The following is a 26,858-nucleotide window of genomic DNA, read 5'->3' as shown; positions in this document are numbered from 1 at the left end:
TTTCATATCAACAGAAAAATATACCATCATAATCTGGGGCTGGATTCACAAAAATCTTCTGAAGAAAAAAGTTAAGAAAAGTTAAGCTACTTAAAATCCCATTGGAAAGGTCACACTAGATGTAGGCAGAAGTACCGCCCCCTTGTATAGTGCTTGTGCAAAGACTAATACAAACATCCTTTAGCCAAAAAAGGTAAATCAGCGATGGTGGATGGAGTGATTTTTTTTATTCATTTTTTGTAAAGGCTGTTTGTATTAGTTTTCGCACGTTCCTTATTGCCGGTACTTCCGCCAACGTCTAGCAAAACATTTCCGACGTGATTACGCAATCCGTGGCACATCTCAGAGCAGTGCAAAATTAGAAATTTAGGTTAAAAAGTATTTTCATTTGTGCTTTTTTAAGGATCATTTGGCTAGATAAGACCCTATTCCTCGTCTGGCATCGTGCAGAGACCCCTCAACCCTTTTAAAGCCCTTTTAGACTACATTGATTTGGACCTTCTGGTGTGGAGAAAACTCCTGGAATGTTTTCCTCAAAAATGTGATTTCTTTTCGACTGATGTAAGGAAGACGTATCTTGGATGAGATGGGGTGAGTAAAATATCAGGAAAAAATTGTTTATTTTGAAGTGAACTATAATCCTTTAAATCCTGCCTGCATGTTGTCATGATTGGTTTTTCCTTAGTTTGTGACGTCAGAAACACCATCGATTATGATTTTTGGGACTTTTGGATCACTCACATTTAAAGAGGAAATAGCCTACTCAGCAATGGTGTTGACTGTTGACTTATGAATTTGCACATGATTTGTCTTAAAGCATTTAAAAAACGCACACACAAACATATAAACAACACTAGCAACTTGATTTTCACCACAGGGGGATTTAAAGTGTCTGTGGGGTTGAATAATTTGATCGCAAGTGTATATCGTAAGATTATGTATCATAAATCATTAATGATAGTACGTTATTAAAATGACATGGTGGTCTAATATAGCCTATTCCATTACAGTTGGCGTGAAATAGTCCGTGTACGTCAATGGCGTGTTTTCAGTTGAAACGGGAAGCATGGTGAGCAGTGCACGGTATTTTCCCATCATCTACAGTTACACAATTGCTAATCTCAGTGCATTACAAAACGTGTTAAATCGTGTGCGCATGCGCAGTGAAGCGCCCGTGGACAGGAAGCCTGACTGAAGCAGCTGATAGTCGGGCTTCGGCTGTTCCGGGGAGCACGACAGCCTCGTTCTGCCTGGATTTTAATAGGTTTATTTTTAGTACAAGGACAGAAATCGACGATTTTATGAGCAGTGGCACCGGTCACGCTTCACAGTGGCTGATGGAGCTGTATTTATATACCGATCGCTGTATATTTTCGAGTTAACTGTTGGGCCGGGGTAGCTCTGTAACAATGAAGGCCTAGAATCCAGATCCGAGGGATTTAAAGCTCTCCTCTGTCCCAGACACACGGATCAACAACACGTTCAGGTATTAATATAGCAATACGCATTCATAATATATATTTATTTATCCACAAAGTGTCTTTAATGACCCTAATGTTGACATATAATGCGTTTGAACGTGCTTTTGTCAAGGGGATTGGATTTGCTGAGCTCTGGTCATTTTTCCCAATTATTTTCCCCCCTTATATTGTGGTGCTTTAATTTTAGTTTTGCATTTAATGTTATATTGTATCACCAACTGTAACGATTTGTTGCTTATCAGCTGACTTATGATAGAATGTAACGTTAATGAACTTAACGTCAGCAGATTCGGGGATATCGGCAACAATGTCATTAAATTTAACGACTGCGATATTAATGTTCACATATCAAGGGACAAACTCAGTGCTTTTAATTTCATTTTGTGTTTAATTTTTGTTAAAATTTTTTTGCTTGTCGTCAATAGCGCAGTTTTCTCGAAAAGGGTGGAGTCGTTTGGCAGTTGTAAACATACAGCGGGTTGGTTTCACTGTAAAACTCGATTAAAAGACAATGTACAGCTTGCAACCGTGTAGGTTGTGGGTAATCTTTAATAGTTTGCTTATGTTTTGATGTTTTTATTTGATTTAAATGTTTAGACACGACACTCCTCTGCAGGTTTTGCTCAGTGTGAATCAGGGTATTTTTGACAGAAAGAGACCCTCAGTCCAGACTGTTTTTTAAAAAAAGTAATAATAATACAAATTTTATAATAATAATAATAATGTATTATTATTTTGTCTCATTTAGCCCCCTGAATAAAAATGGTAATGTTAGACTTGAGAAAAACGAAATATATTACTACTATCTTTACAGAAAGATTCACCAAGAAGGGAAATCCTACACATTTAAGGTTTCATGTGTCCAGTTGTCATGTCATATATATTTATGAAATCTAAAAGACTAATACCACAGGCTCTTACCTGTGGTGCTAACTCTCACAGGTTTTATAGTAATTTGTGCATTATTTTTTGTATGCCATCTGTCATGAATTATAATGAAATTGTTTTGCAATTTTTAGAATCAACACTAGATAAAGCAAAACAAAATATGACTACTGAATTTATTATGTATATAATACAAATAAATAAATATGAATATTGGATAATTTCCAGAGTTGCCAAAATTCCAGGTGTCGGTACTAGTAAAATATCACTGTTCCATATATACCGATTTCGGTACAACGGCAAAACTTTTTTTTTTTTTTACCATCTTTTTTACCTTTTTTTTTGAATTTATATTAGAGTATCATTGTAAATATTTTTTATATTTTAGGGATTTTAATATCCCTTTAAAGCAGAATGGATTCTGGATGGCGGTCAATGTTTTTATTTTTGTTGAGGAAAAAATGCAAAAAAATATTTAAACTGTTAGATAAATAGTGTGTGCGACATTAAAAATACAACATAGTTTTTTAACTTAAATTGGGTATACTTAATGTTAATACATTATTTGTATAAGCAACATTCACAATAAATGAATACTATGCAGCTTATACTGCGTTAAGAAAATTCCCTTACAACCCCAGTGAGTGACGGCCGTTTCACACCGTAAGTGTGAGCGGCGCGTGAGCAGCGCGTATTTTTTTCGGCGCCCATGTTAATCAATGAGTGCATTCACACCGGGAGCAGGAGCAGCCCGTGAGCGTCAAGCAGGAGCGTCGCGTGAGCAGCAGTGAAGCGGGGGTTTCGGCTGCGAGCCTATTTTTGCTGCGCTGCTGACGCTCCTGCTGCTCAATTAAAGTGAAAGCACACTTTTAACGGACAAAATAAATGTGATTTCACACAAAAAGTGCCTAAAATGCACACAGGAAGCACGTGTAGTGTATTTGAACAATAACTGGAGTATGTCAGAGAAGAAAACGAAGAATAAAAAATATCTGTGGAAGATTTTAGCTATTTAAACTTGTTTTAATTATTCAGTTTGGGTGAAAGTATGGTTATGATTATAAAAAATAAAGTAAACTAGCCAGAAAATATAACAAACTTTCGTTAAGTTTAGTATTTAATACTCAGACAGGTAAAGGCTCTCGGTCTGCAGCTGCAGTCACGCTGTAAAGCGAAAGCACACTTTTGATGGACAAAATAAATATAATATCACAAAAGCGCTCAAAATGCACACAAGAAGCACATGTGGTGTGTTTTAACAATAACTGGAGTATGTCATTAAAGAAAACGAAGAATAATAATCATCTGTAGAAGATTACCCATTTAAACTTGTTTTAATTATTCAGTTTGGGTGAAGTATTATAAAAAGTAATGTAAACTACTCAGAAAATATAATAATTTATTTTAGTTTAGTATTTAATACTCAGACAGGTATAGGCTCTATCATTGTGGGAGCCGCTGCTGTGACGCTGCACCAACGCTTCCAGTGTGAATACTCTCGCGCATCTGCAGCTGCCACGGTGTAGTTACGCTGAAGTGCTGCTCACGCGCTGCTCACGCTTGCGGTGTGAAACAGGCGTGAGACAAAGGGGACTATAGTGAGAAACTCACTAGAAAGATACAAAGCAAACATATACAATTCTGGATAATATGTACACGGCAAGAAAGAGGAGAAACATTTAGGAGTAAAACTGTTAGAATGTTCTGAAGAATTTATAAAGTTTTGCTTTTCTGAAATTTTTATTCTCTGAAATTTTCCCTGGGTCCCTGGAACCCAGTTAAAAAAAACCTACAATAGTGCATTGTACTGTACGATAGTAATATATTTCTGTCATAAGTTAAAGTGAAATGAAATCAAAATTGACCCTATTTACTTTGTTAGCACACATTACAGGTCTTAAGGCCTGTCACACCGGACGCATAACGAAAAAGCGAAACGAATAAGCGAATATTTTGCGTCAAAACCATTCACATCAGCCAAGACACAAATTTGCAACATTTCAGAGCTAAAACATTCCAAAACATTCACAGCGACAGCTGAGAAAACACGGACACTTCATCATTCATCAAAGACGAGCTTTTCATTTTATTTAAAGGACCGAGAAGAAGGTTTTGGGTGCAGCCAGTCTTAAAAGAACAGAGTCTGAAAGGGAGGATGCTAATCTTGTACAGGAGCTAAAATTTTATCATGGCCGGTTCTGTACTTAGTTTCTAAAGTCTGTGGGACAATTTGAGGATCTCCTCCAGAGACGGCAGTGCATCTGACAAGACAAACCGCGCACTTCAGGAGCAGATGTTTCCAGTCGAGTCACAATGTGAACATTTCAGTGCCACGTAGGCTACTGATGGCAACACGTTTCCTTTCCATAATCGCTGACACAGTTTCGAAAAAAAATCAACAATTTATAAAAGGTTAAGTTATTGCTCTCTGTAGCATACAAACACGGCTGCAGCTGTACAGCTTACAGCTGTTATCTCATGAGAAATGCCATACCTGGCAATGGTTAATGTTGATTGAATAGCTTGTGACGTCAACTGGACATTTCATCACCTTTGTTTCCTTGTATGTGATTGGTTGAAGCCGTTTTTGTCGCCGCTAGAGTAAAAAAAATAGACATTGAAACAAAAAAATAATTGTTTTTTCGCCGCAGCACATTCGCGTTCGGTTTGGAAGTGCTCATTACACAAACAGCTGATAAAAAAAAATAAAACCATCGTGTGAATTATTCGCACGTCAAAATCGTGTCCAGTGTGAAAGGGCCTTTAGGGTGAACACTTAATCTGTGCAAGTTAATACACAGAAAAACATTTTTTGTCACGGTAATCAAAATCTGGAAATTCTGGAATGGCATTCGTTGTCAGGTGGCGGCAGTTTGACGGCTGGGGTTTGAATATCTTTAAGCGCTCACCTCCAACCTTTAGTCTGCTATGAGCTTGAGATGGAGAGGAGCACTGAAGAAAATATTCAATATTCCTTTTCACTTGGAAATGCGTCACAGCACTGAAGAACACTCAAAATGCTCGGAAAAATGCTCATGAAGTGACTCTCAGAGCGGCTTTGGAGATAAAGTTTCTCTGTTAATGTCATCATTTAGCAACACTGTGAGCGTATTGTGTGTGTGTTTGTGAGTTAAATGCAATTTTTGTTTGTGACTGTTCACTTGTGTGGATATCAGTGTTGTATTTTAAGTGTTTTTTTTTTTTTTGTTCTTTCTGTTTTCAACATTGCCAAATCTCATTTATCCAATATTCACAGGCATGGCTTCACAGCTGCAGATTTTCTCCCCTCCGTCTGTGTCTTCCAGTGCCTTCTGCAGGGTGAAAAAAATGAAGGTGGAGAGCTGTGCTTGGGATGCTTCCAATGAAGCCTATAGTTCTGTTGGCCAGTATAGCTTCAACCCCGCAGCGGGCCTCCCTTTCGGCACCTCCGGCCTGGTCTTTCCCCCAGCGTCCCGAGGCCAGGTTGTGGTGCGTGCTGCAGACAGCACCGGGAGTCTCCCGCGTGGGTCCAGTCGCAGGACCCACAACACCCAAAACTCGGAATCCCACTCTTCTCGCGGGCACAGGTACGGTGTGAAGAGGAAGAATGAGGAAGTGGAGAGCTCCGGTGGAGGCGGAAGTGGTAGCGGCAGCGTTCAGATTCTGGAGGAGCTTTCAGCTCCTGCCTTCTCCGCCCGTACGGGAGGCGCTGGAACCACTGCCCAGTCCATCCCCCACTCGGCCCCCACCACCAAAAGCAGCAGCTCCAATGGGGAAGGGGACTACCAGCTGGTCCAACACGAGATCCTCTGCTCCGTCTCCAACAGCTACGAAGTTCTTGAATTTCTCGGTCGGGGCACATTCGGGCAGGTGGCCAAGTGCTGGAAAAGAGGAACTAATGAGATTGTGGCCATCAAAATCCTGAAGAACCATCCGTCATATGCACGTCAAGGACAGATCGAGGTATGTTATCGAGTATATGTGTTTCTGTAGTGGGTTAGAACCACCAGAGGCCCATGATTCAATGATATCTTAAGCTGTTTGATAAGATAGCCACAGTAAAATATTGATTTTAAAACATTTTGCAATTATGCTGAGTATCACAATAAAAATACTGCGATTTTGATCACATTTTTTCCAACTTCAAATGCTCACAAAAGAGAACTTTGCCCACATGTTTTTATCTCATAGGACAAAGTTCCCAGTCTGTACATTTCACGTCTTTATATGCATCTCCTTCATCCCTTCCTCTTGTGTATTTCAAATATTTTTTTTAATAGAAGTTACAGTTGTTTAATGAAAATGTTTGCACACTCAATGTATATTTTTACAATACATATTTTTTTAAGCAGTTTTACAAAGAACATTACCAACAGCCTAATGAAAAGGTCAAAGGTGACTATACGCTCCCCCCTTTTTTAGTAATGAAATGTAATTGTTCTAAATCATATTTGTATTGTTGATTTAGGAAGATGCATAAATTTGCCATTAACATAAACTGAACAGTTTATTATGGTATAGCCTACACAATAACGAAAGACAGCTTGATTTCAGAAGGGCAAAACAAGTGTCCTTCCTCCCTCTCTTAGCTTTACACGTTTTATGGCTGCTGTGTTCTTTTCTTGTCAGTCTTGTAGTATAAATGAGCATGCTGGCAGGTTAGATATCACATTATGGCCGCTTCATTGTTTCTAATCGCGAGCAAAAGGCTAGCTGGGGATTTTCATAGCACCGGCACAACCAAATTGGATTTCCTAATCATTTTCTTGTCACTTTAATTAAACATAAAAATCATAAAATATTTTCAAAAAAGCTTTTCATTTTCAGTTTCCTGTGGTGTGTTTATATCAAGGTAGTCAAGGTATATCAAGGTACACACTTCTCTTTATGGTTTTGTTTTTGATTTTTAAAGCATTCACTCACTGCAGTTTTAAAGCCCTCATTATCTGCTCAGGACGGTAGGTAGGATTGTATAGATATAATAAACGCATAGTAGATGCGTATATGACTCTCTTGTCGTCAGGTTTCAATAAATTGTTGATTCTGAGAGCTAAGGTTAATAAAGATGTTCAGCAAAATTAGTAAAATTAATGATTTACAATGTGATGTTATAAATGTTTTCAGGTAAAATTGAAAAATTAATACAATTATTTTATGAATAGGGAGAGTTGATTTAATTTTATTAGGATTTCAGTGAAAATTATACCATGATTTACTCTCACTTATGACATTCTTTTTTTAGATGAATACAGTTGGAGTTATATTAATAAAGTCCTGGCTCTTCCAAGCTTTATAATGGCAGTGAATTGTTGGTTTGTTTTTGAAGTCCATAAAAGTGCATTTATCCATCATATAGCTGCTCCACACAGTTCCGGGTTAAAATATGGATATTTTTGTTACACAAATTGACTTTAGGTCACTGGCATTCTAAAGCTTGAAAGAGCCAGTACATTTTTTTATATAACTCCGACTGTATTGTTCTGAAAGAAGAATGTCATATACACCTAGGATGGCTTGTGTGAGTAAATCATGGGCTAATTTTCATTTTTGGGTGAACGATCCCTTTAGTGCACTTACATTATCTTAGCTCCTCCTTTAGCACCCCCCCCCCCCCCCCCCCCCAAAAAAAAACCTCCTGTAGCTGACACTATTGCAGTGCACAGCTGGCTTGCAGTGATGACTGCATTTGTGTGTCAAATTAACTGACTTATTTAGCCTTTGCAAACGGTGCAACAGGTTGCATCAAAAGCACATAGAACACATTGTAATCTGTGATTCTGTCTACACTGCACTGGGCGTGCAAGTCAACAGGACAAATGCATTTGAAACTTTCACTTTAAAATGCCCAAGGATGTACCGATGTTACAGAGCTGCAACCAAGAACACGTCAATGCCCCCTTCAAAAATATTACTTTCAGCTTTCAGCTGATGTTTTCCTGTTGAGAAACCCTGCTTTACACCACTCACCGTGTGTCTAAGAGATGACATTTATAAGAAACCTCCTCATGTTTTAAATAAATTAAGAAGTCATTTTCCCCTTTTCTTAATTGTGGTTACTTATTCATCATCGATCCTCTTCTAGGTGAGCATTTTGAACCGTCTCAGTGCGGAGAACGCTGACGAGTTCAACTTTGTGCGCTCCTACGAGTGTTTCCAGCACAAGGGCCACACATGCTTGGTGTTTGAAATGCTGGAGCAGAACCTTTACGACTTCCTGAAGCACAGTAAATTCAGCCCACTGCCTCTGAGGCACATCCGCCCCATCCTGCAGCAGGTGGCCACGGCCCTGATGAAGCTGAAGAGCCTGGGTCTCATCCACGCTGATCTGAAGCCTGAGAACATCATGCTGGTGGACCCCATCAGACAGCCCTACAGGGTAAAGGTGATCGACTTTGGATCAGCCAGTCACGTCTCCAAAGCTGTCTGTTCGACTTACCTCCAGTCTCGTTACTACAGGTGAGGAGGGATAATCTGTAAATGTTTAACGACAACGCATTCCTGTAGTAGAGATAATCTGTTGGAATCCTAAATGATTGATGAAAAAGATACAGCCTATATGCATAGATTTCTAAATAATGAAATGGTTCACAAGTATTTTTTTCACTTTCTGTTCTCAGAGCCCCCGAGATCATTCTGGGTCTGCCCTTCTGTGAAGCCATTGACATGTGGTCGCTGGGCTGTGTGATTGCAGAGCTTTTTCTGGGCTGGCCGCTGTATCCAGGAGCTTCGGAATATGACCAGGTCACATATAATATATTACTGTTGTTATTATTAGGTGGAAAAAATTATCTTCAACTAGGGCTGCCCCCTAATAGTCGACCAAAATTTTATTAGTCTGTTAGTTGCAGAATAAAAAAATCCACAGGAAGTGGCGAAGTCACACAGGGACAGATTGTTGACGGCGGGCCTTTGTGGTAATTACAGCATGTCATGGAGGAAATCATGCACACAATAAATGTGCGCTGTTATTAGGCGGATTTCCAAGTGGTTGTGTGGAGTGTGGCAGCTAAAGTTTGAAGTGCTTAGTGCATGACATTGTGGCACCGGCAGGATCGCTAGCATTTTTTATTTTTGATAACAGCAACTTTAAAAATGGTTATTTTTGGTCATACATATAAGAGTAATACATCAATCAAAACTGGGGCCTTTTATTTTTTGTAAACTCACAACAACAACAAAATGTTGTGGTTTTGTTAAATAAAGAAAACAAACAGGATGCGCTTTCTGCCGTCTCTGTGTCCATGAACTGGAGCACTTCACAAAAATGAACTGAAACTCAGCGTATAGGATAAAAATCTTGAAATGTCTACTTTTAAATGATCCAATTCAAAACAAACTCTCTGGTTATGTGTTAAATCTTATGAAAGGTGCATTCTCTATATAGGCATGTTCACTATACCAGGTTTTTTTTTTTTTCAAGACCCCCCCAAATATTCCAAAACTGACCCCTTTCTAAAACCCATCTATATATATATATTTTTTTTTTAATGCAACATATTGTTTCCAAACTTAAATTGACTATGCTTAATGTTGGATGCATAAACCTGAAGAATTTTTTTAATTAAAAATTATTTGTATGAGGAACATTCACAATAAATGTATGCAAGCTGCTTGCGTTCTGCATTAAGAATACCGGCTTACAACACCAGTGAGCGAGATCAATGGGACTATAGTAAGAAACTCACTAAAAGGATACAAAGCAAGCATATACAATTTCTATTCTCTGGAATTTTTTGGTCCCTTAGAACATTCTTGAGGACCCTCTCCCTAGTTTGAAAATCCCTGCACTATACTGCAGAGATGGCAAGTCAGCATCATCAACTGCATATCTGCAGCCGACGCTGATTCAGAAAACACTAGTATGTGCGCTTGAGCACGAAATGGTCTGTATGTTACTCCAATATATTTTAAAGGCTCATTATGGTTTAGTATTCCCCCCCAAGTATATATTTAAGTAATTAAATGAACATAAATGTGTCGACTGATGGCTTAAATGAGCCAATAGAAAACTTAAGTTGGGGCAGCCCTATCATCAATTCTCTCTTAATTTTCATATAAAGTTGCTATACAACTGCATCTTTTCTACACTCTGGAGTTTTGTATCAGTGATATGAACAATATGATTCAAGATATAGAGTTAGTTTTATCCAAGACTCAGCTTATTGTATTTATAAGTAATAGTTCACACAAAAAATTTAAACTGTCACTTCATGAAACCTGAGAAATGTCCCTCAATTTATATTCCATTCTTTTAAAATTTAAAATGTGCGAAGTACAGTATATGTGCAAAGTATCAGGACCCACAAATATTCCCCCATTGCATTAATATACATCATATTCAACAATAAATATAGTAGTTTAATGTAGTAATGTCACTGATCATCTGAAACGCATGTGCTGGAACAGTTTCAATGCAATCAATCATAGTTCTAGTCGCAAGAAAGCATGTCCAGTCCATGGTAGCCTACCGCCTGCAGTTGATTTTAAAGGGGTCATATAATGGTACATGCACTTTTACAAGTTCATTATACAGCAATGTGTGTTGGTAGTGACTGTACACAATCATCCTATAATAATAAAAATCCATCAAGTGTTTTTTTAATCTCCTTATATGTCTTCAGCTGTCTGAAGTCACATGATCGGACACCCCTCCCACGACTGTTGATTGACAGCAGCATTTCAGTTCAGACCCGCCCTGACCGAGCACAAGCTGTCCGCCATTGTGGATACGCTGGAGCAGAATGGCGTCTAAGCGATTGTAGTGTTCTGTTCTTGGGTGTAATAATGAACACAGCAGTCTTTTTGATGTTGATATCTCTGATATATCGAATTGATACGGTTGAACTTGTGATACGGTTGCACAGATGTGTCCTGAGAGACTCCCGTTGTCAAACTTTCTCCTGTTGCATAAGCAACGCTTCACACTCAAAGCCCCCACAGAACAGAGGGGCGGGGTGAGCAAAGCGCATTAGCATAAAAGGCACATGCACAGAAACGGCTTGCTGAAAACAGAGCTGTTTTTCACCCGGTTAAATGAGTGATTTCTTTGAATACTGAATAAAAAATTTAATTAAAGTATTTTAAAGTTTTAATTTAGACACTAAATAATCATATTAACTTGTACAAAAATGGCATTATATGACCCCTTTAATGTTCTAGGTATTATCAACTGGCCTACTATTATCAACTAATTTTGAGATCGCAATAGACGTGATGGAGTCTAATGTGTTAAGAGCTCGCTTAAGTACTGGGGAGCTAAACCATTAAGTGTTTTGTAAGATTTTAAAATGTATGCAATGTTTAATAGGGAGCCAGTACGGTGTTGACAGAACTGGGCTAATATGGTCATACTTCCTGGTTCTAGTAAGAACTAGATGTATGGTTTATTAAAACTGCAGAGGTAAAATGTAAATTATAATAATTGCGACAGATGTGAAGTACATGTGTCAGGTTTTCATTTGCGCCACGTTTTGCAATTAGTAAATTGAGATTTTTTTCAGTATGGTTTGCTTTTATCGGTTTACTGATCAATTACGTTGTAATCTTTCCTAGTCTTTGACGTGACCTTTTCTTTTTTCCTCTCCAGATTCGGTACATTTCTCAGACTCAGGGATTGCCTCCAGAGTATCTCTTGAGTGCTGGCACAAAGACGAGCCGCTTCTTCAACAGAGGACCAGACTCCAGCTATCCACTGTGGAGATTAAAAGTCAGTCCTCATTGTTTTTTTGGGAGGGGGGTTAACAAAACTAAGGCTTAATCACAGAACAGTTACTCTTTGGAGAATATTTTACCAGGCTGACACCAGTATTCCCTCTAAGCTGTGCGCATGCGCTGCCGAGCTAGGGCTTGGCAATAAAACGATAACGATAATTATCATGATATAATATTCCTTGATAAAACGAGAACAACAGTTCGATCAATTCTCGATATAATGCTTACGCGCTATGCGTAATGCTGCCCGTGCGTATTGCACACCGGGCTTCTGGCTGCTGCACGTGCTGTTGTTTACAGTGTGGCTGACAGGCTTGGAGGATCGAAGTGAAGTGGAGCGATAAAAATGAGCGATAGTGACGAAAACTCAGAGCTCACAACCAGCTCGGATGACATGGATATCGTTGACAAGTTAGTACGCTCAACTTCAGTGGTTTGGAGATATTTTGGCGATCCGATCTGACATAAAACAGAGCGAGGTACGTGGACTGCTTATCATAGGTTCCCGTTACCACACGGAATTTAATTATTAAATTATCCTGCTTCTTCGAAAGTTCTTTCATATAACATTGAGTCCAACACAGCGGTAAATCTACATTAACTACATTCACACACAGCCTAGGCTTATTATCACCTTGTTAGTTGTAGTGGGTGACTTTCAAGCTAACGTTACCAAACTATAATCACTAAAACGTCGGACTTGTACATCGCTATCATAATTGTTTGTCTTTGGTGATGTATTAATGACTCAGCATCGCCTGTATAAAAAGATAAATAATTTAATTCGATGTTTAAAAATGAATAAAATAGACTAGACAGCCCTTACTGGAGATCCACAAATACTGAACTTTGCTCTCTCTCAGATGCACGGTGGACCAAACCACTGTCAGGCAAGAGAGGGGCGACTCAAAATGTTTTTTTCTTCCCCCGTTTGCGTTTTTAGTGTTTTACTACCTACACAATTAAGTAATGATATTATTGATATACAGTGAAGTTAAGATTATAATAAATAAATCTACCTCAGTTTTAATAACTTGTTCACCTGTTTGGGAAGTGTTTGTCATGATTTGACAATAAAGGATAGTTTAAAACCACAGTTAACTGTCTGTTTTCTACATCTTTAACTCAGGAGCAAAAATATGCCTTTAAACTTTAAAGAAATAAAGATTTTACATTTATCGTGATATTTATCGACATCGACTGATATGGAAAATTATATCGTGATCATTTTTTTGGGCCATATCGCCCAGCCCTAAGCCGCGCAGAAAATATAAAATGCAGCACAGATGCGAAATGAGGGGAGGAATCCATTTGATTGTACTTAAAATGAGAAATATTTGCAGTGCTCTGTTCAACCGCTATGGAGTTAGTTTTGCTAAAGTGTTAGAACCGGTGAATGCGGTTCACATGTTTCATGGATAGAATAATGTTGTGTGTGTGCGGCAGCGAGTCATGTTTGTGGTCCAAATAGTTCAATATGAGAGGAAACATGAAACCCAAAGACGTGAAATAAAACGTCATCATGTTTTAAAGAATTGTGGCTTGATTAAGTGGTGGAAATAACAGATGATGGGCACAGACAGCACAGGAACATTTAGCTACAACCACAAGTGAAAACACCTCAGTAACGCACGTCAGTTTAAATAGACGTGTGTGTGGTTTGGGTTTCAGAGATGTTTAGATAACTATACAAGATTTCACATGTTCTCTTGAACATACTTGGCTGTAAGATCCATTTAATTACTTAATTACAAATTAAAGCATTTAAACTGATATAATAGCCTATATCAGCTTAAATGCTTCTGTTAGTTTTTATATTAAATTATAGGCTTTTATAATTATATTAGATATTGTAAGCCTAAAGAATTGATCTCACAAGGGACCGTTTAGGGATCCTTGCCATTAAAAAGTTTTTTTTAAACCCTGATATAGAAGATATTTGAAATTCATAATAAACAAACATTTAAGTTTGATGATTTAATGCTGCCTTTCTCCAATAAAAAACCTTTAAAACCTTTAAAAGTTTTGGGGGAGATTTTTTTTTATAGTTTTTTCTTTGTAAAGGAGATTTGTACAGTTAACAGCATTATACAAATACAGTCTTTAATTAAAATGTGCTTCATTTGACTTCTGAATTTACTGTTTTTAAAAATGTGCGGGTACAGGTCTGATATATAGAATGTTTTTGCTCAGGTGATCAAAATGTCTGCACAAAAGAGAAGTTTTGCTCAGCTAGAAAATAAATTAGAGGGAACATTGGCTTGACACTTGTGTGTTTTTCTAGACCCCATCTGAACATGAGGCTGAAATGGGCATCAAGTCCAAAGAAGCGAGAAAATACATCTTTAATTGTTTAGATGACATGATGCAGGTAAGCACAAATACATGTCTAAGATATAATTCATCAATACTAGACGTCTAATACTAAAGCTCTTCTTTTATTGATCGGCTTCCAGGTCAATCTGCCTACTCATTTAGAAGGGACGGACTTGTTGGCGGAGAAGGCGGACCGGCGGGAGTTGATTGACCTGCTGAAAAGGATGCTGAGGCTGGACGCCGATAAAAGAATCACACCCACAAAGACCCTGGCACATCCGTTTGTGACCATGAGCCACTTGCTGAACTTCCCACACAGCTCTCAGTATGTCCTTTTGAAGAAGACATGTAATTCTAGCTTTTGTTCATTTTGAGAGATGTGTTTTTAAAATGGTTGTCATTTGATTGTTTTTGTAGCGTGAAGTCGTGCTTCCAGAACATGGATATCTGCAAGAGAAGGAACAGTAGCTTTGACAGTGGAAAAGCCCTGTTTGCTGCTAACGCTGTTCCTGGAACTGCAGGAAACCTGACTGTGACCTTCAGTAGCCAGCTTAATCAGCACAGCCAGGTTCCGTCTGCTGCTGGAGCCGTTCCTCTCCTCAACTACCAGCCAGCCCTTTACCAGCAGGCTACCATAAACATCCCAGGCCTGACCCAACCCAGCATCCCCATGCAGACGCGTCCCACGCAGCTGTGTGCTCAGACTGAACCTTTCCAGCAAACCCTCATTGTCTGCCCCCCCACCTCTATTCAAGGTGAGCTGGAGCATGGTGCTTTATGGATGTCTAGGCCAGAATCTATGGAAAGCTTTATGGTCCATTCAGACCAGGTGCAAATGATTTACATGTTAAGTCAATGCAAAGATGTGAATAGACATTCTGCGACGCGAATCTCACAAATGATTCAGCATAAATTGAGCATTTGATGCGCAAAACACGTGATTCGTGCAAGTTGAAAAATCTGAACTTTGGCGGATATTCGCGCCGTGTGGAGCTTGCTCTAGTAGTGACAACAATGTGAAGAAAATCATATGTGGAGACCCGGAGCTGTATGATACATATTACTTACTAGAAGGAGGAATAATAAGGATCTGTCTGGTAAGTTGTAAAAAAATGCTCTTTACTCAATTTGAGCTATACATAAGGTGATTTCAGGGTGATTGGGACACTTTTTGCCATTGTGATGATTTGGAAAAAGTGTCCCAATCACCTAGCCTGACATGGTCATACTCAATTCTAGTCAGAATATGAGTCTGATACTGCTCCCTTTGGCTGTAATTATGGGGTGTGTTTCAACCTAGGAAACCTAGTTTCAACTAGGAAAGACATCATTTGGATAGACCGACAACCAATCAGAGCAACGAATCGACGCATAACGTAGTTGTCAAATGTCAACAAAGCTCAATTGCACTGTTGCCATGTCTGCGTTTTTTCCCGTGGGTTGTTTTTCATGTCCGCTTGTTGAAGCAACCTCAAATATGTGATATTTAGACTCAGGAATGTGACTTTTAACAGGCAACCTTGCCAAAATAACACACATTTTACCCCCCAAAGGCCATTTTTTTTCCAAAGAATCCCCCGAAAAAGTTATTGTTTTGGGCTAGTAGTTGGCGGGTTTTGTTGTAAAAACTTGGCAATCCTGTCTGCACGCACGCTGGAATAAATGATCTTTGCCGGTGTTGTAAAAAAAAAAAGAATTTAAGGATAGACAGTTACTTACCCTTCCCATGACACAAATTCGCCTCTGTTGTGTAGTGAATGTCACGTGCGAATGAAGCGAGTAAACTCAAAATGTTCAAGCGTTCAACTACATGTGAATAGTGCGATTTGTTCGCTTCATTCGCGTCCGGTGTGAACGCCCCATTAGGCAGCTGGCTTGTTGCCTGGCTGCCCAATCAGGCAATGACTTTACAGGCAGCGTTTGCGTTTGAAGGTACCTCCTGAAACTGATTTCAGACAGACTTCTGAGGCAGCATAATGGTTAAATGATCGACAACGAAATGGGAGTTGGTGATAATGAAGCTAAAATGTATACTGCAATACTATTTTCTCAGTAGAAATGGATTCAAAAGTTAAACAACCCAAACTGACCACCAAACAATGGTATCTTTATTATTTAGCTCCACTATCACAGAATTGAACATGCAGAATCCGGATAGCATAGGCAGTGAAGGATATGTCTATGAAACATCTCATTAGACAGGATGTGACAGGATTATTGGATTTGGACATGCATTGTTGCTTTCCTCCGTATGCCGCCTGCAAAGACAGCATTGTTCAGTTTTGAACATAGTCCATTAGTTCTAGCTAAAGCATTATTTCATCATTTTTTCGTTTAATATCCTGTCTCAGAGACGTCACATCGTGGAATTAAAATATAGCGAACAATTAGAGTATTGCATTTTTTTAAATTGCTGAAATGCTCCCAGAAATTAATATGCTCCTTTTATTTTCCCCTAAGGGCTTCCATCTGCTAATAAAACCTCTAGCTATCCTGTCAGGATGGAGAACGGTGTTCCTGTTGTCCAGCAGAACCAGTCCACGCAACCCCTTCAGCTTCAACCCAGCATGCTGACACAGGTAAGACATGCAGCTGATCCGTCTCTCTGTGTGTAATCTCTAACTCTGGCATAATATCTAACTCATCACTGCAAATGAATCCAGTTGAGCTGGAGAGGAAACATCCGTTCTTAAAGTCTGCATGGACACCTGTTCCCCTACTGGCAAGTGCCGGTAAATGGCACATGAGATCACAGCCTTGTACCCTTGACCTGATTCTGACCTTTTGTCTAATCTTTCCATGCTTTTTGCCCCTTTTCCTCCTTGGTGCCCCTCCTCCGTAGGGCTCCTGTACGCCTCTGATGGTGGCCACACTGCACCCCCACACAGCGGGAGTGGCATCCCAGTACCCGCTGCCCCTGGCACTGGGCTGTGGGGCAGGAAGGCCTGCCCTACTGGAGCAGACAGCCACAGTGCTGGTAAAGAGAGACCCACCCAGCGCTCTACCACTAACATCACTCCTCATTGCCCCTCTTTCCAAAATCCTCCTTCTTTCTGATCTCTCTGTATTACTTTCCGAACACTCGATCTTGCCTTTTTTCTTTCATGGTTACTGATATCTTTTTTCTTTCCTCTTTTTCTGATCTCTCTCTGATCATTGTGGACCCTCTGTGGTCTCTTGTTGATCTTTTACTGATCTTTTTGATTTTCTTTCCAATCTTTGTTTTCCAGTCTTTTTTTGATCTTTTTTCTGATCTCTGTTTGATCATTCTGGAACCCTCTGTGATCCCTTGTTGATCTCTTCTTTTTCTTTTCTTCTTCTGATCTTTCTTTGATTATCCCCCCCTCCCCCCCATTTTTTTTCTGATCTTTCGATTGCACTTTTTTCTTCTTCCCCTGATGTTCTCCATTTATTTCTAAACTGTTATTTCTTTCTAATCATTTCTCAGATTCTTTTCTGTATTCCTCATCATTCTCCTTTTCCCTCCTGCATCATTCTTTTTTCACTGCAGGTCTGTTACAGGCATGGGAGGCATGTGCTGACTCTTCTTGTGCTTTGCTTGCAGCTTCTTGTTGTGTGAAATATGTATTTTTATTATTTTGATATCCCTTCTCTGACCTCCCACCCCTCCTTCCCCAACCCCACTGTCTGTTTGGCCCTCCGTCTTCTCTCAGGGGAGGAGACTGACCTTGTCTACAGCTCAAACATTTGCAGCCATGTTCCTCTCCCTCTCATAGCCATGTCTGTCCGCAGGTACTCTAGTGCTGCCCGTACCAGCATGGCAGATCTTTTGGCCAGTTTTGTTCTGTGGAAACATTGTTTTCTGACTATTTAACAGCCACGATTCTTCCCAACAGGTTGCCGGACTACTCTTTCACCCTCATCTTAATTTTTAACGCTTGTGTATGATCGTTGCATGCTGTGCTTGTCTTGGCTTTTACAATCCTATGAAATGGCTGTGCTACATCTAAAGCTGTCTCTGGGAGAGAATTGCAGAATATTTGTTAATTTGATGGATTATTTCATGCATTTTATTTATTGGGTTGTTATTGTGTGCAGTGATGTCACACTGCGTGTTTCATCAGCATGATAGATGAGGTTCGTCACCATTCTAGCATGGCACAAAATGATGTATAAATTCAGATTTAAATGGCCATATATGCATCAATGTCACTCATTGTGTGTAGGCTTGGTCATAGCTGTTTTTACCCTTTTTATTTATTTGCCAGTGAAACTTGTTTTCAAATTTAATTGAAAATCAGTGGTATGCCATGACCTGTTTAAGCATATTAAGTGCCAGTGTTACTAAAGTGGATATTTTGTGATCCTCCAGCAGACCTGGCCAGCGGGTACCCAGCAGATCCTTATACCCTCTGCGTGGCAGCAGGTGCCGGGCATGACCATCCACAACTCCAGCCACCAGACCGTCGTGACCGAATCACCTCTGGAGGCCCTACTGTCCGAGAACTCTTCACAGCAAACGTCAAGCTGGAGGTAGAGCTGCACCATTAAACGTTAAAAAATTGCAATCTCAATTTTTTTTTTAAACGCGCAATCTTATTCCTAAATGACAAGGATTCGGCTATGTTTATTAAACTATGGACAAGTATGATTCACAGCGAACATTTAAATCTGCATTAGCCAGAGAGAGCTGTTGTCATGTATAGGGTTTTCAACCGCATATTTCTGTTAGAATAATTCAAATTATCACAGAAGTACTGGGCATAGACGGTTTTAGTTTGGATAAAGACCCTGATGTCTACTGTAGCGATCAAAATTACACTTCTAAGAAATATTTGATCAATTATGGTGTTAAACCAGTAGGTGGGAACAAGTGAATGTGTCATTGATTCCTTCATTGAAGAGATTTGCTCAAAAACACTGATTCATACAGCAAGCAAATAAGTGAAATCTAGACTGATTTAATCATTCATTCAAACTTTAATTTAAATTAAAAAAAATCAATAGTCTGCAGAAATTGACATTTTCAGAACGATTACTCCATTCTTCTCCTTATTCAACGGACACTTTCATGTATTTCGGTAGAAGCGAATTATGTTGTGTTGTAGATACAACAGATCCGATTTTCTGAATTGCGGCACAAACTAGCATGGCAGCGGATCTTTTATAAAGGACAAAACATTATTTTACACACATTTTTGAGAATGGTGATATCGGATAGTTCTTGACATGGTTAACAAATTTGTGGATATTTTTAATAAAGGAAAAAGGGTATAAAAGCGATACATCAGTCATAAAGTGCTATTGTGGCTGCGGTGTGTCACATGACAAGCATGACGCGTCGCAATGGAAATAAGGCGATACATTTTTAAAATTCACACTGGGGGCTCAGCTAGATTTTATAAAGCATACATGTGAAAGGGATAATACTGATTGGTTGTTTGTGTCCTGCAGGGTGTCTCAGAGCGGTCAGCACAATGGCGTTGTCCAGCAGAACCCACACATCCTTGGCGGCCTCAGTTCCACTCAATCCCTCAGTCGAGGAACCTCTGCGGCCACGCGGTCGCAGAACAAGAGGAGCAGGATCTGTTGTGACACTGGCAGCAGGTATTGGGCCATTTACTTTTCACACACAGATATTTCATTGTCATATTTGGTATTTTAAACAGAGACATTAACAGTAATTTTGTTGTCAGTTTGAACTTCAGTTGCTTGTTAAGCTATATTAAGAAAAAAAAAGAAGAAAAAAAAACATGATTTGATAGACCATGGTTAATGTACATCCTCACATTAGTGTAAGTGTTCACTGTATGTGGGGAGGTCCTTTAATTTACCATCTGACCGTTTCTGTATTCACAGCAGTGCTCTGGTGGGCTCTCAGCCGTACAGTGCTATTCTCACTCAGCCCATCATCATCTCTGACACCCCAAGTCCTGCTGTCAGTGTCATCACCATACACAGTGACTCTGACGATGAGGACGAAAGGAAGTTTCACCCCGTTAGGTGAGGTCACTACCTGGTTATCAGTGTTGGGGAGTAACTAGTTACATGTAATGCCAAGTAATTTAATTACAAAATACATGTACCTGTAATCCGTTACAGTTACTGAGAAATAACGGTCTTTGTTTCTACATTAATTTGGAGATCAATTGTCAAATTATTACAATATAAACATATTTAAAATGTAATTGTTAGGTGCGATTAATCATTATAAATCGATTTAATCAATTGGCAGCACTAGTTGAATAATATTAATTTGTTGCTTTGCTTGTTTTTGATGTGCATGATGCCACAATGCATAATTCGTTCGAATTTGCAGAGCACCACGTCTGCCAAATCCATCGATCCACATGACCTGTCTGAGAGTTGCCACCATGGCAAGTGATAAAAATATGCTCCAGTCACTGATCTATATAATGACTGGATTGCTCATAACATTAAGCCTCCAGAAGTGTTCAAGCGGCCATCTTACTATTCCCTACCGACAGGGGGCGTCATTGACTTGCAGCCAAAACATTGACCTAAAATCACCAGATTTGCAGCATCTGTCTCACAGGATTAGTTTTACAATAAATGTTTGTAAATTAATAGTTACTTCAGATCTTATCTGTTATGTTTGTTCTTTTCGGAGAGGATGAGTCATATATTGACGTCGTTAATGTGGCTCTGTCAGCTGCACACTGCCGACTCAGCTAACGTAACTGAACTAACACAAAATATATTTCTTTATGTATGTTATTATGGAAAAAATATTATACATTAACATATCTGCGTTTAACTGCAGAAATGTATTCGAATAGCTTATACAATAAATATTAAAACAAGACTCTATTACTATATTGTACTCTATTGTATGACAATTCAAAGTTTTCCATGCATCATCCTGAAATAAAGCAGTCAGCGTTATTTGTCTGAATGAGTTATGATGCATTTCCTGATTGAGCAGACTCTTAAAGACAGCACAAATATATGGCGTTTACAGTTTCTACACGAGTAGTGTTGTGTGCCATTCTAACTGATTAAGTTAATCATTGGTTAAATCATTTAATCCTAAATACATAACCAAATGATTGTTAAAAAACATTTGTAGTTAGCCTACTGTATGAATAAAAACAATACTACAGCACAACATAAACACAAACACAACAGTACAAGGCCATTTCAGGTTCCAAGGCATAAATCTTTGTTCCGATTTCTAAATGGCTGACATTTGTAATAGATACGCTGAAGTGTCTCGTCTGCCCGCCAAGCTGATGTTCACTACTGTAATATGAACGTGACTTTTTAACAAACGGGAAATTCCCGACTTTAAACGTTTGTGCTGTAATAATGTACAGGGAGACTTCAGATATAAAAGCAGTGTCTCCTTAGGGAGTGTTTTCTCAGGAAAATCATATTTCCTATTGATTCAATAAAATGTGTGAGCTTTCTAGGGAATACTAATATTGCGGCGCGGCAGCTTCACTTTTTATAACGTCATGAGCAATCCAGTTCTATATAGATCAGTGGTTCCAGTGCTGGAAATGTAAAAATAATTTCACCCGGAAATCAGAAAAGGGTACAAATATAACCTTTGACTTTAATTAAAATGCTATCAGCTGTTTATTTTTTATAAATTTATATAATTTAAATCTGTATTTAACGTCAGAAAGTTCTCAAAGTAAAAAGGTGACGATTTTGTGGTGCTGTTCTTTAAGATTATAATAATTTACATTTTAATTCAGGTGATGAAGGATTTTGAGAGACTGACAGTAATCAGTATCGAGTATGTTACTAACCCTGCCTGGTTTAAATATTTGAAAAGGATTAGCAATTGAAAACATTCATTTATACATTTAGAAATGAGTAATCCAATGTAATCCGTTACATTACTTTTACATTTTAAACAGGGTAATTTGTAATCTATAACATTACATTTCCAAAGTAACCTTCCCAACACTGCTGGTAATATACATACACAACAGGTTTTATGATTATACTTTTATTCAGCAAGGACACATTATATTGATGGGAAGTTGACTAAAGACATTTATAATGCTACAAAAGATTTTATTTCAAATAAATGCTGCTATTTTGACTTTTCTGGGAATTTTTCTTGAGCAGCAGATCAGCATATTAGAACGATTTCTGAAGGATCGCATCACACTGAAGTCTGGATTAATTCACCTTTGCCATAACAGGAATAAATATTATAATAGAAAGGTTATTTTAAATCGTAAATCACAATATTACTTTTTGATCAAATAATTGCAGCCTTGATGAGCACAATAGGCTTCATTTAAAAACATTACCAACTCCAAAAGTTTGAACGGTTGTGTTTGCATTTAATACGTTAATATTACAGAATACGTTACACTCTGACATAATGTCTGAGACCTCCTTTCACAATCAAAGTAGCTTTATCTAACTTCAGTAAATAAAACATTGAAGTGTTTAATTAATTTCAAATGTGATATGTTACCAGTAAGAATGTAGTGATTGTGTTGCCTCATATATTCTTCCTTTCATTTGTGAAAATAATTAGATTTTTTTTTAAATCAGCATTTTTTTTTATTTGGCAGCGGTGGCCCCAGCCACAGGACTAATGTGATCAGCTGTCTAACAGTTCACGATTCGGACTCCTCCACCGCCAGTCCTCTAACTCCCAAGCCCCAGACCAGTCATGTGGGGGTCCATTCCTCACGACTGTCCAAATCTCTGGCGGTCGTGGCTCCATCTGTGAAAGTGCAGCCCGTGGAAAGCTCAATATCTGCCAAAATCCCACCTGCTGTTGGTGAGTAACAACTTTGGTGGCATTTTTATTCAGTGTAGGTTGGTCAACAGCTATTTGGTGTGTTTTGATTAAACAAATACTTTTTATCTTTTTTTTTTAAACTACACTGTTTGTGTTTGTTTTAGGTCTTACTCAAAATTACTACATGAAGCCTAAGAGAGCCACTGCCGCCACAAGGCAGCCGAGCAGCTCAGGGGAGAGCGTCACTGACCAACAGGAGCCCAGCAGATCTCAACCACTTAACCTCAGTCAGGTGATCATGTCTGCCAATGCTCAATACAGCAAGCAGTGCATGCCGGTTCGACATTTAGCCCAACTTTGTGATAAATCACGCTGTGATTTATATACAATCAAAGTATCGTGAAAGCTATTCAAGAGCAGTCGGCTGGCTCATTCTGCACAGCTTCTTCAGTAACTTGTGGAGTAATTATTAGTTTTTTATGAGTTATTTTTCGGCTCCTTTGCATTGCCGCTCTGCATTGAAGAATCTTTGATCACATCAGAGCAGATCTGTCATTGTAAGTTGACATGACAAGATGAAGTTCGTCCTAGTATATCTTAAAAAATGTCATCCGAAGTAACACATCTGCCCCTTTTGTTCTGACCAAATGTAAACGTGTATACATTTTAAAACAAATCATCTCACTGATGTTCACATCTAATGATTTCTCGGTCAGATCAGATTTGCACACATTGCAAATGATCTAGCTATCTAATGAAACCTGTTCAGCCATCTCTGTGTCAGTCTTCAATCCCTTCAGATCTAAGAGTTGTCGACTCCACTCAAAAGCCATTCCGATATTTACTCTCGTTTTTTAGAACGGTATCTGTTGCTTTCTTGTCTTTCTATATTTTAAGGGCATGTTCTCCCAAAAATGAAATTTGTCATGAACTCCTCACCCTCATTTCATTCTAAGACATTCGTTTATTTTTAGGTTCGAAATTGTTTGACACTGCAGCTGCTTTATCACAATCGTGATTGTAAAAGCACTATATAAATAAAGTTGATTGATTGATTGATAGAACACAAATGGAGATCTTTTTGATGAAATCTGCGAGCTCTGTCCCCTCCATAGACAGCAATTTAATTAACACTTTCAAGGTCCAGAAATGTAGTAATGACATTGTTAAAATAGACCATATGAGTCCAGTAGTTCAACCTTAATGTTATGAAGCGTTATGAATTTGTGTGTGAAAAAAACAAACACAAATTACGACTTTATTCAGCAATGTCTTCTCTTACCTGTCACTCTCGTACACTCTTTACGTTGTTGGGATATTCTCACGGTGCAGCACTTCTTAGGCTGGCTGCGTGGCATTTGCTGCGTGCCATTTTCAATGCCTTTGCACATTGCAAGCCCTTAGGAGCACAAAGTCGCAAACAGTTTTTGTTTTTCTGAAAGCTATTATATAGCCTAGTGTTGTGTAATAAAGGCTTGATTTATTCATTTATTTTGTTTCGTTTTCTTAACAATTAAGAGGCTACATGTGTTCATCCAGTCTAATCGAAGTGTGCGTCTCCCCTGACATTCCCAACAAAAATCCTGCCCTGGAAAATACACCAAAATCAGCTTTATGCACGTGTTTTTTTGCGTGCATATGATACGCACTTTATGGCATATTATAGGCACGAACCACCCACCCCACCACCCCCATCCTGCCCAAGAGGGTGTCATATACACGCCATAAAGTGCGTATCCTATACACGCGGAAAACAGTAGCATAAGCACCACAAAACTCATTTTGGCGTATACATTCCACAAGATTGCACACTCGTACTATTGATACGCATTAACATGTGATCGTGTTGGACATTACTGAGCCATATGCGTTTAAATGTATAGCCTATTAAAATGGTACAATGGCATTGCTCAGTTTAACGTGTTGGGAAATAGGGTATTTTGTCCTGCGTAATCTTTTTCAAACGACCCGACCGGCTGCGACCCGAGTATCATTACAAATATTTTTGGATGACTCGTACCTGCGGATGACTGCAGGCGCCCGCTCATTTTGGATCAGCCCGCGCATTCACTGTTGTGACCGCCGGTGTAGATCGGTTGAACCTAGGCACTCCGCCAAATGTGTGGTAAAGAACGTATTTCAGTTTCCTGTTTTCTTTTTCCTTTTTCCAGACCACTGTCTCCTCATCCCAAGGACCATCCGGTGGCTCGTCGTCCCTGCGTCGACAGCACACGTACCCTCCGGCCTCCTCTCATTACTGTCTCCAGGAAGCCCCCTCGTTCACCAGCACCCCCAGCCTGTACGCCTACCCCACCCCCGCATCCCACATCGAGCACCTGCTCGTCCAGGGCTCCTCCCCCTCCATTCATGTCCCGCCCACTAGTCACTATGCAGCCAGTCTTATCCCAAAAGACTCCATTGGGGGCGTGGTCCACAGACTCTCTGCCCACTACCAGCAACATTACCCCCCTCACCCTTATGTGACCACGAGCACCAGCACCACCAGAGGAAGCGGGCCGTACAACAGCTATCAGCTCAGTCCCCGGAGGGTCCCTCAGTACCCCTACATATGAGACGCACAGACCACATCTTCACTTAAGACCCACAGACCTGCCGTCAACTGCTGCAACTGTTTTTATCTATCCTATTTATGTTTTAGAACATTGTTAATATTTAGAAATATACTATTTGCATTTGTTTATTGAGAAATCCAGTGTCTGGTTTGGTAAGTTTATTTTCTTAGCTCAAGGAACGCTGATGTGTTTTTAATTCGCAAGCAATAGCGGAATAATGCTGACATAAAGGAACAGGGATCGTGACGGCGTAATATTGTCTGTTCGACTAAAACCCTTACACTAATCCTTGACTTGTTTTATACTCCATTTTGATTAAGTGTCGTGTTTTTGTTGTCGTAGGATCTCTTTGGTTTTTAAATTATGTTTGATTGTGAAGCTGACTGGTTCTTAACCACTTTACTGGGAGGTCAACAAGTAGATGGAAAGGGGGAAAAATGTTATGTGCCCTGGTCGTATTGTTAGCTTTTTATGTTATTCAAATCAAAGTCCTAGTAGAATCATAGTGTATGTTGTGAGGAATATAAATGGATAAGGAGTAACATCAACTTCCTGTTTTTTTCTTTTTATATGCTAAAATTCTGTAATCATGTCAGTGCTCATGAATTCTCCCTGAAGAAACAAGGGTTAGGATATTTAGCAGAAGAGATGGGATGTCGAAGCAAAATGAAAATGTGATGCTACTTTGGAAACCATAATTACACACAGACGACTGGTTTTCTGACATTTATGTGTGTTTTTTTGCAGCAATTATGAGTAGTCTGCTTTTCAAACTAGAGTACACCAAAAATGTTGCTGACCCTTGACCTCTGTTTGTGGTCTTTGTGACGGACAGCTAATGCGATCTTTGAAATTCTGCTCAAACTGACACTGTGACTGACCTCTACGGTCCTGCTTGTTCTGGTCTCAATAACATGACGTGCCTTGACATTCTCTCGAACATGATTGGCTGTGTCTTTGAGTTCAGAGAACATTTAGCATCAACCAAGAAAGTACTGTACACATTTTGTAATGTCAAACAATGACAGAAAAAAAACACCTCCATTGTAATGCCATCAAATAAACCAACATCAATTCAGTTTTGCATCTGCTTCCATTAAGCTTTGTCTTTTGCGAAAAAGTTTTTCCTTGGCGTTTCCTGTGAACAGATGACAATGTGTCTGTTTTATACAAAGTGACACTACTTGCCATTTCACAAATTTAATAACGGTATGGTTT

At 39.1% G+C, this 26,858-nt stretch overlaps 1 protein-coding gene across 5 annotated transcripts; it reads left to right on the top strand.

Moving 5' to 3' along the window:
• The first annotated feature begins 1,175 nt into the window (after positions 1 to 1,175).
• On the top strand, positions 1,176 to 26,718 carry hipk1b (homeodomain interacting protein kinase 1b). 5 transcript variants are annotated; one of them, XM_067432421.1, is made up of 16 exons: positions 1,176 to 1,486; positions 5,672 to 6,308; positions 8,428 to 8,801; positions 8,963 to 9,086; positions 11,932 to 12,051; positions 14,341 to 14,427; positions 14,513 to 14,697; positions 14,790 to 15,127; positions 16,833 to 16,951; positions 17,215 to 17,349; positions 18,706 to 18,866; positions 19,788 to 19,940; positions 20,193 to 20,336; positions 22,895 to 23,106; positions 23,232 to 23,359; positions 25,239 to 26,718. In XM_067432421.1, the coding sequence occupies exons 2-16, from the start codon at positions 5,694 to 5,696 to the stop codon at positions 25,638 to 25,640; spliced, it is 3,297 nt and encodes a 1,098-aa protein (XP_067288522.1). In that variant the 5' UTR covers positions 1,176 to 1,486; positions 5,672 to 5,693; the 3' UTR covers positions 25,641 to 26,718. The 5 variants fall into 5 exon arrangements, with proteins under 5 accessions (XP_067288522.1, XP_067288521.1, XP_067288520.1 ...); XM_067432420.1 differs by having other exon boundaries at positions 5,623 to 6,308; positions 18,709 to 18,866; XM_067432419.1 differs by having other exon boundaries at positions 5,623 to 6,308.
• The last annotated feature ends 140 nt before the right edge of the window (positions 26,719 to 26,858 follow it).

Source organism: Pseudorasbora parva, chromosome 22, assembly GCF_024679245.1.
Source record: "Pseudorasbora parva isolate DD20220531a chromosome 22, ASM2467924v1, whole genome shotgun sequence".
Classification (NCBI taxonomy): domain Eukaryota; kingdom Metazoa; phylum Chordata; class Actinopteri; order Cypriniformes; family Gobionidae; genus Pseudorasbora; species Pseudorasbora parva.
Note: the sequence above shows the minus strand (reverse complement) of the source record. Positions and strands in the feature narration are given on the sequence as shown.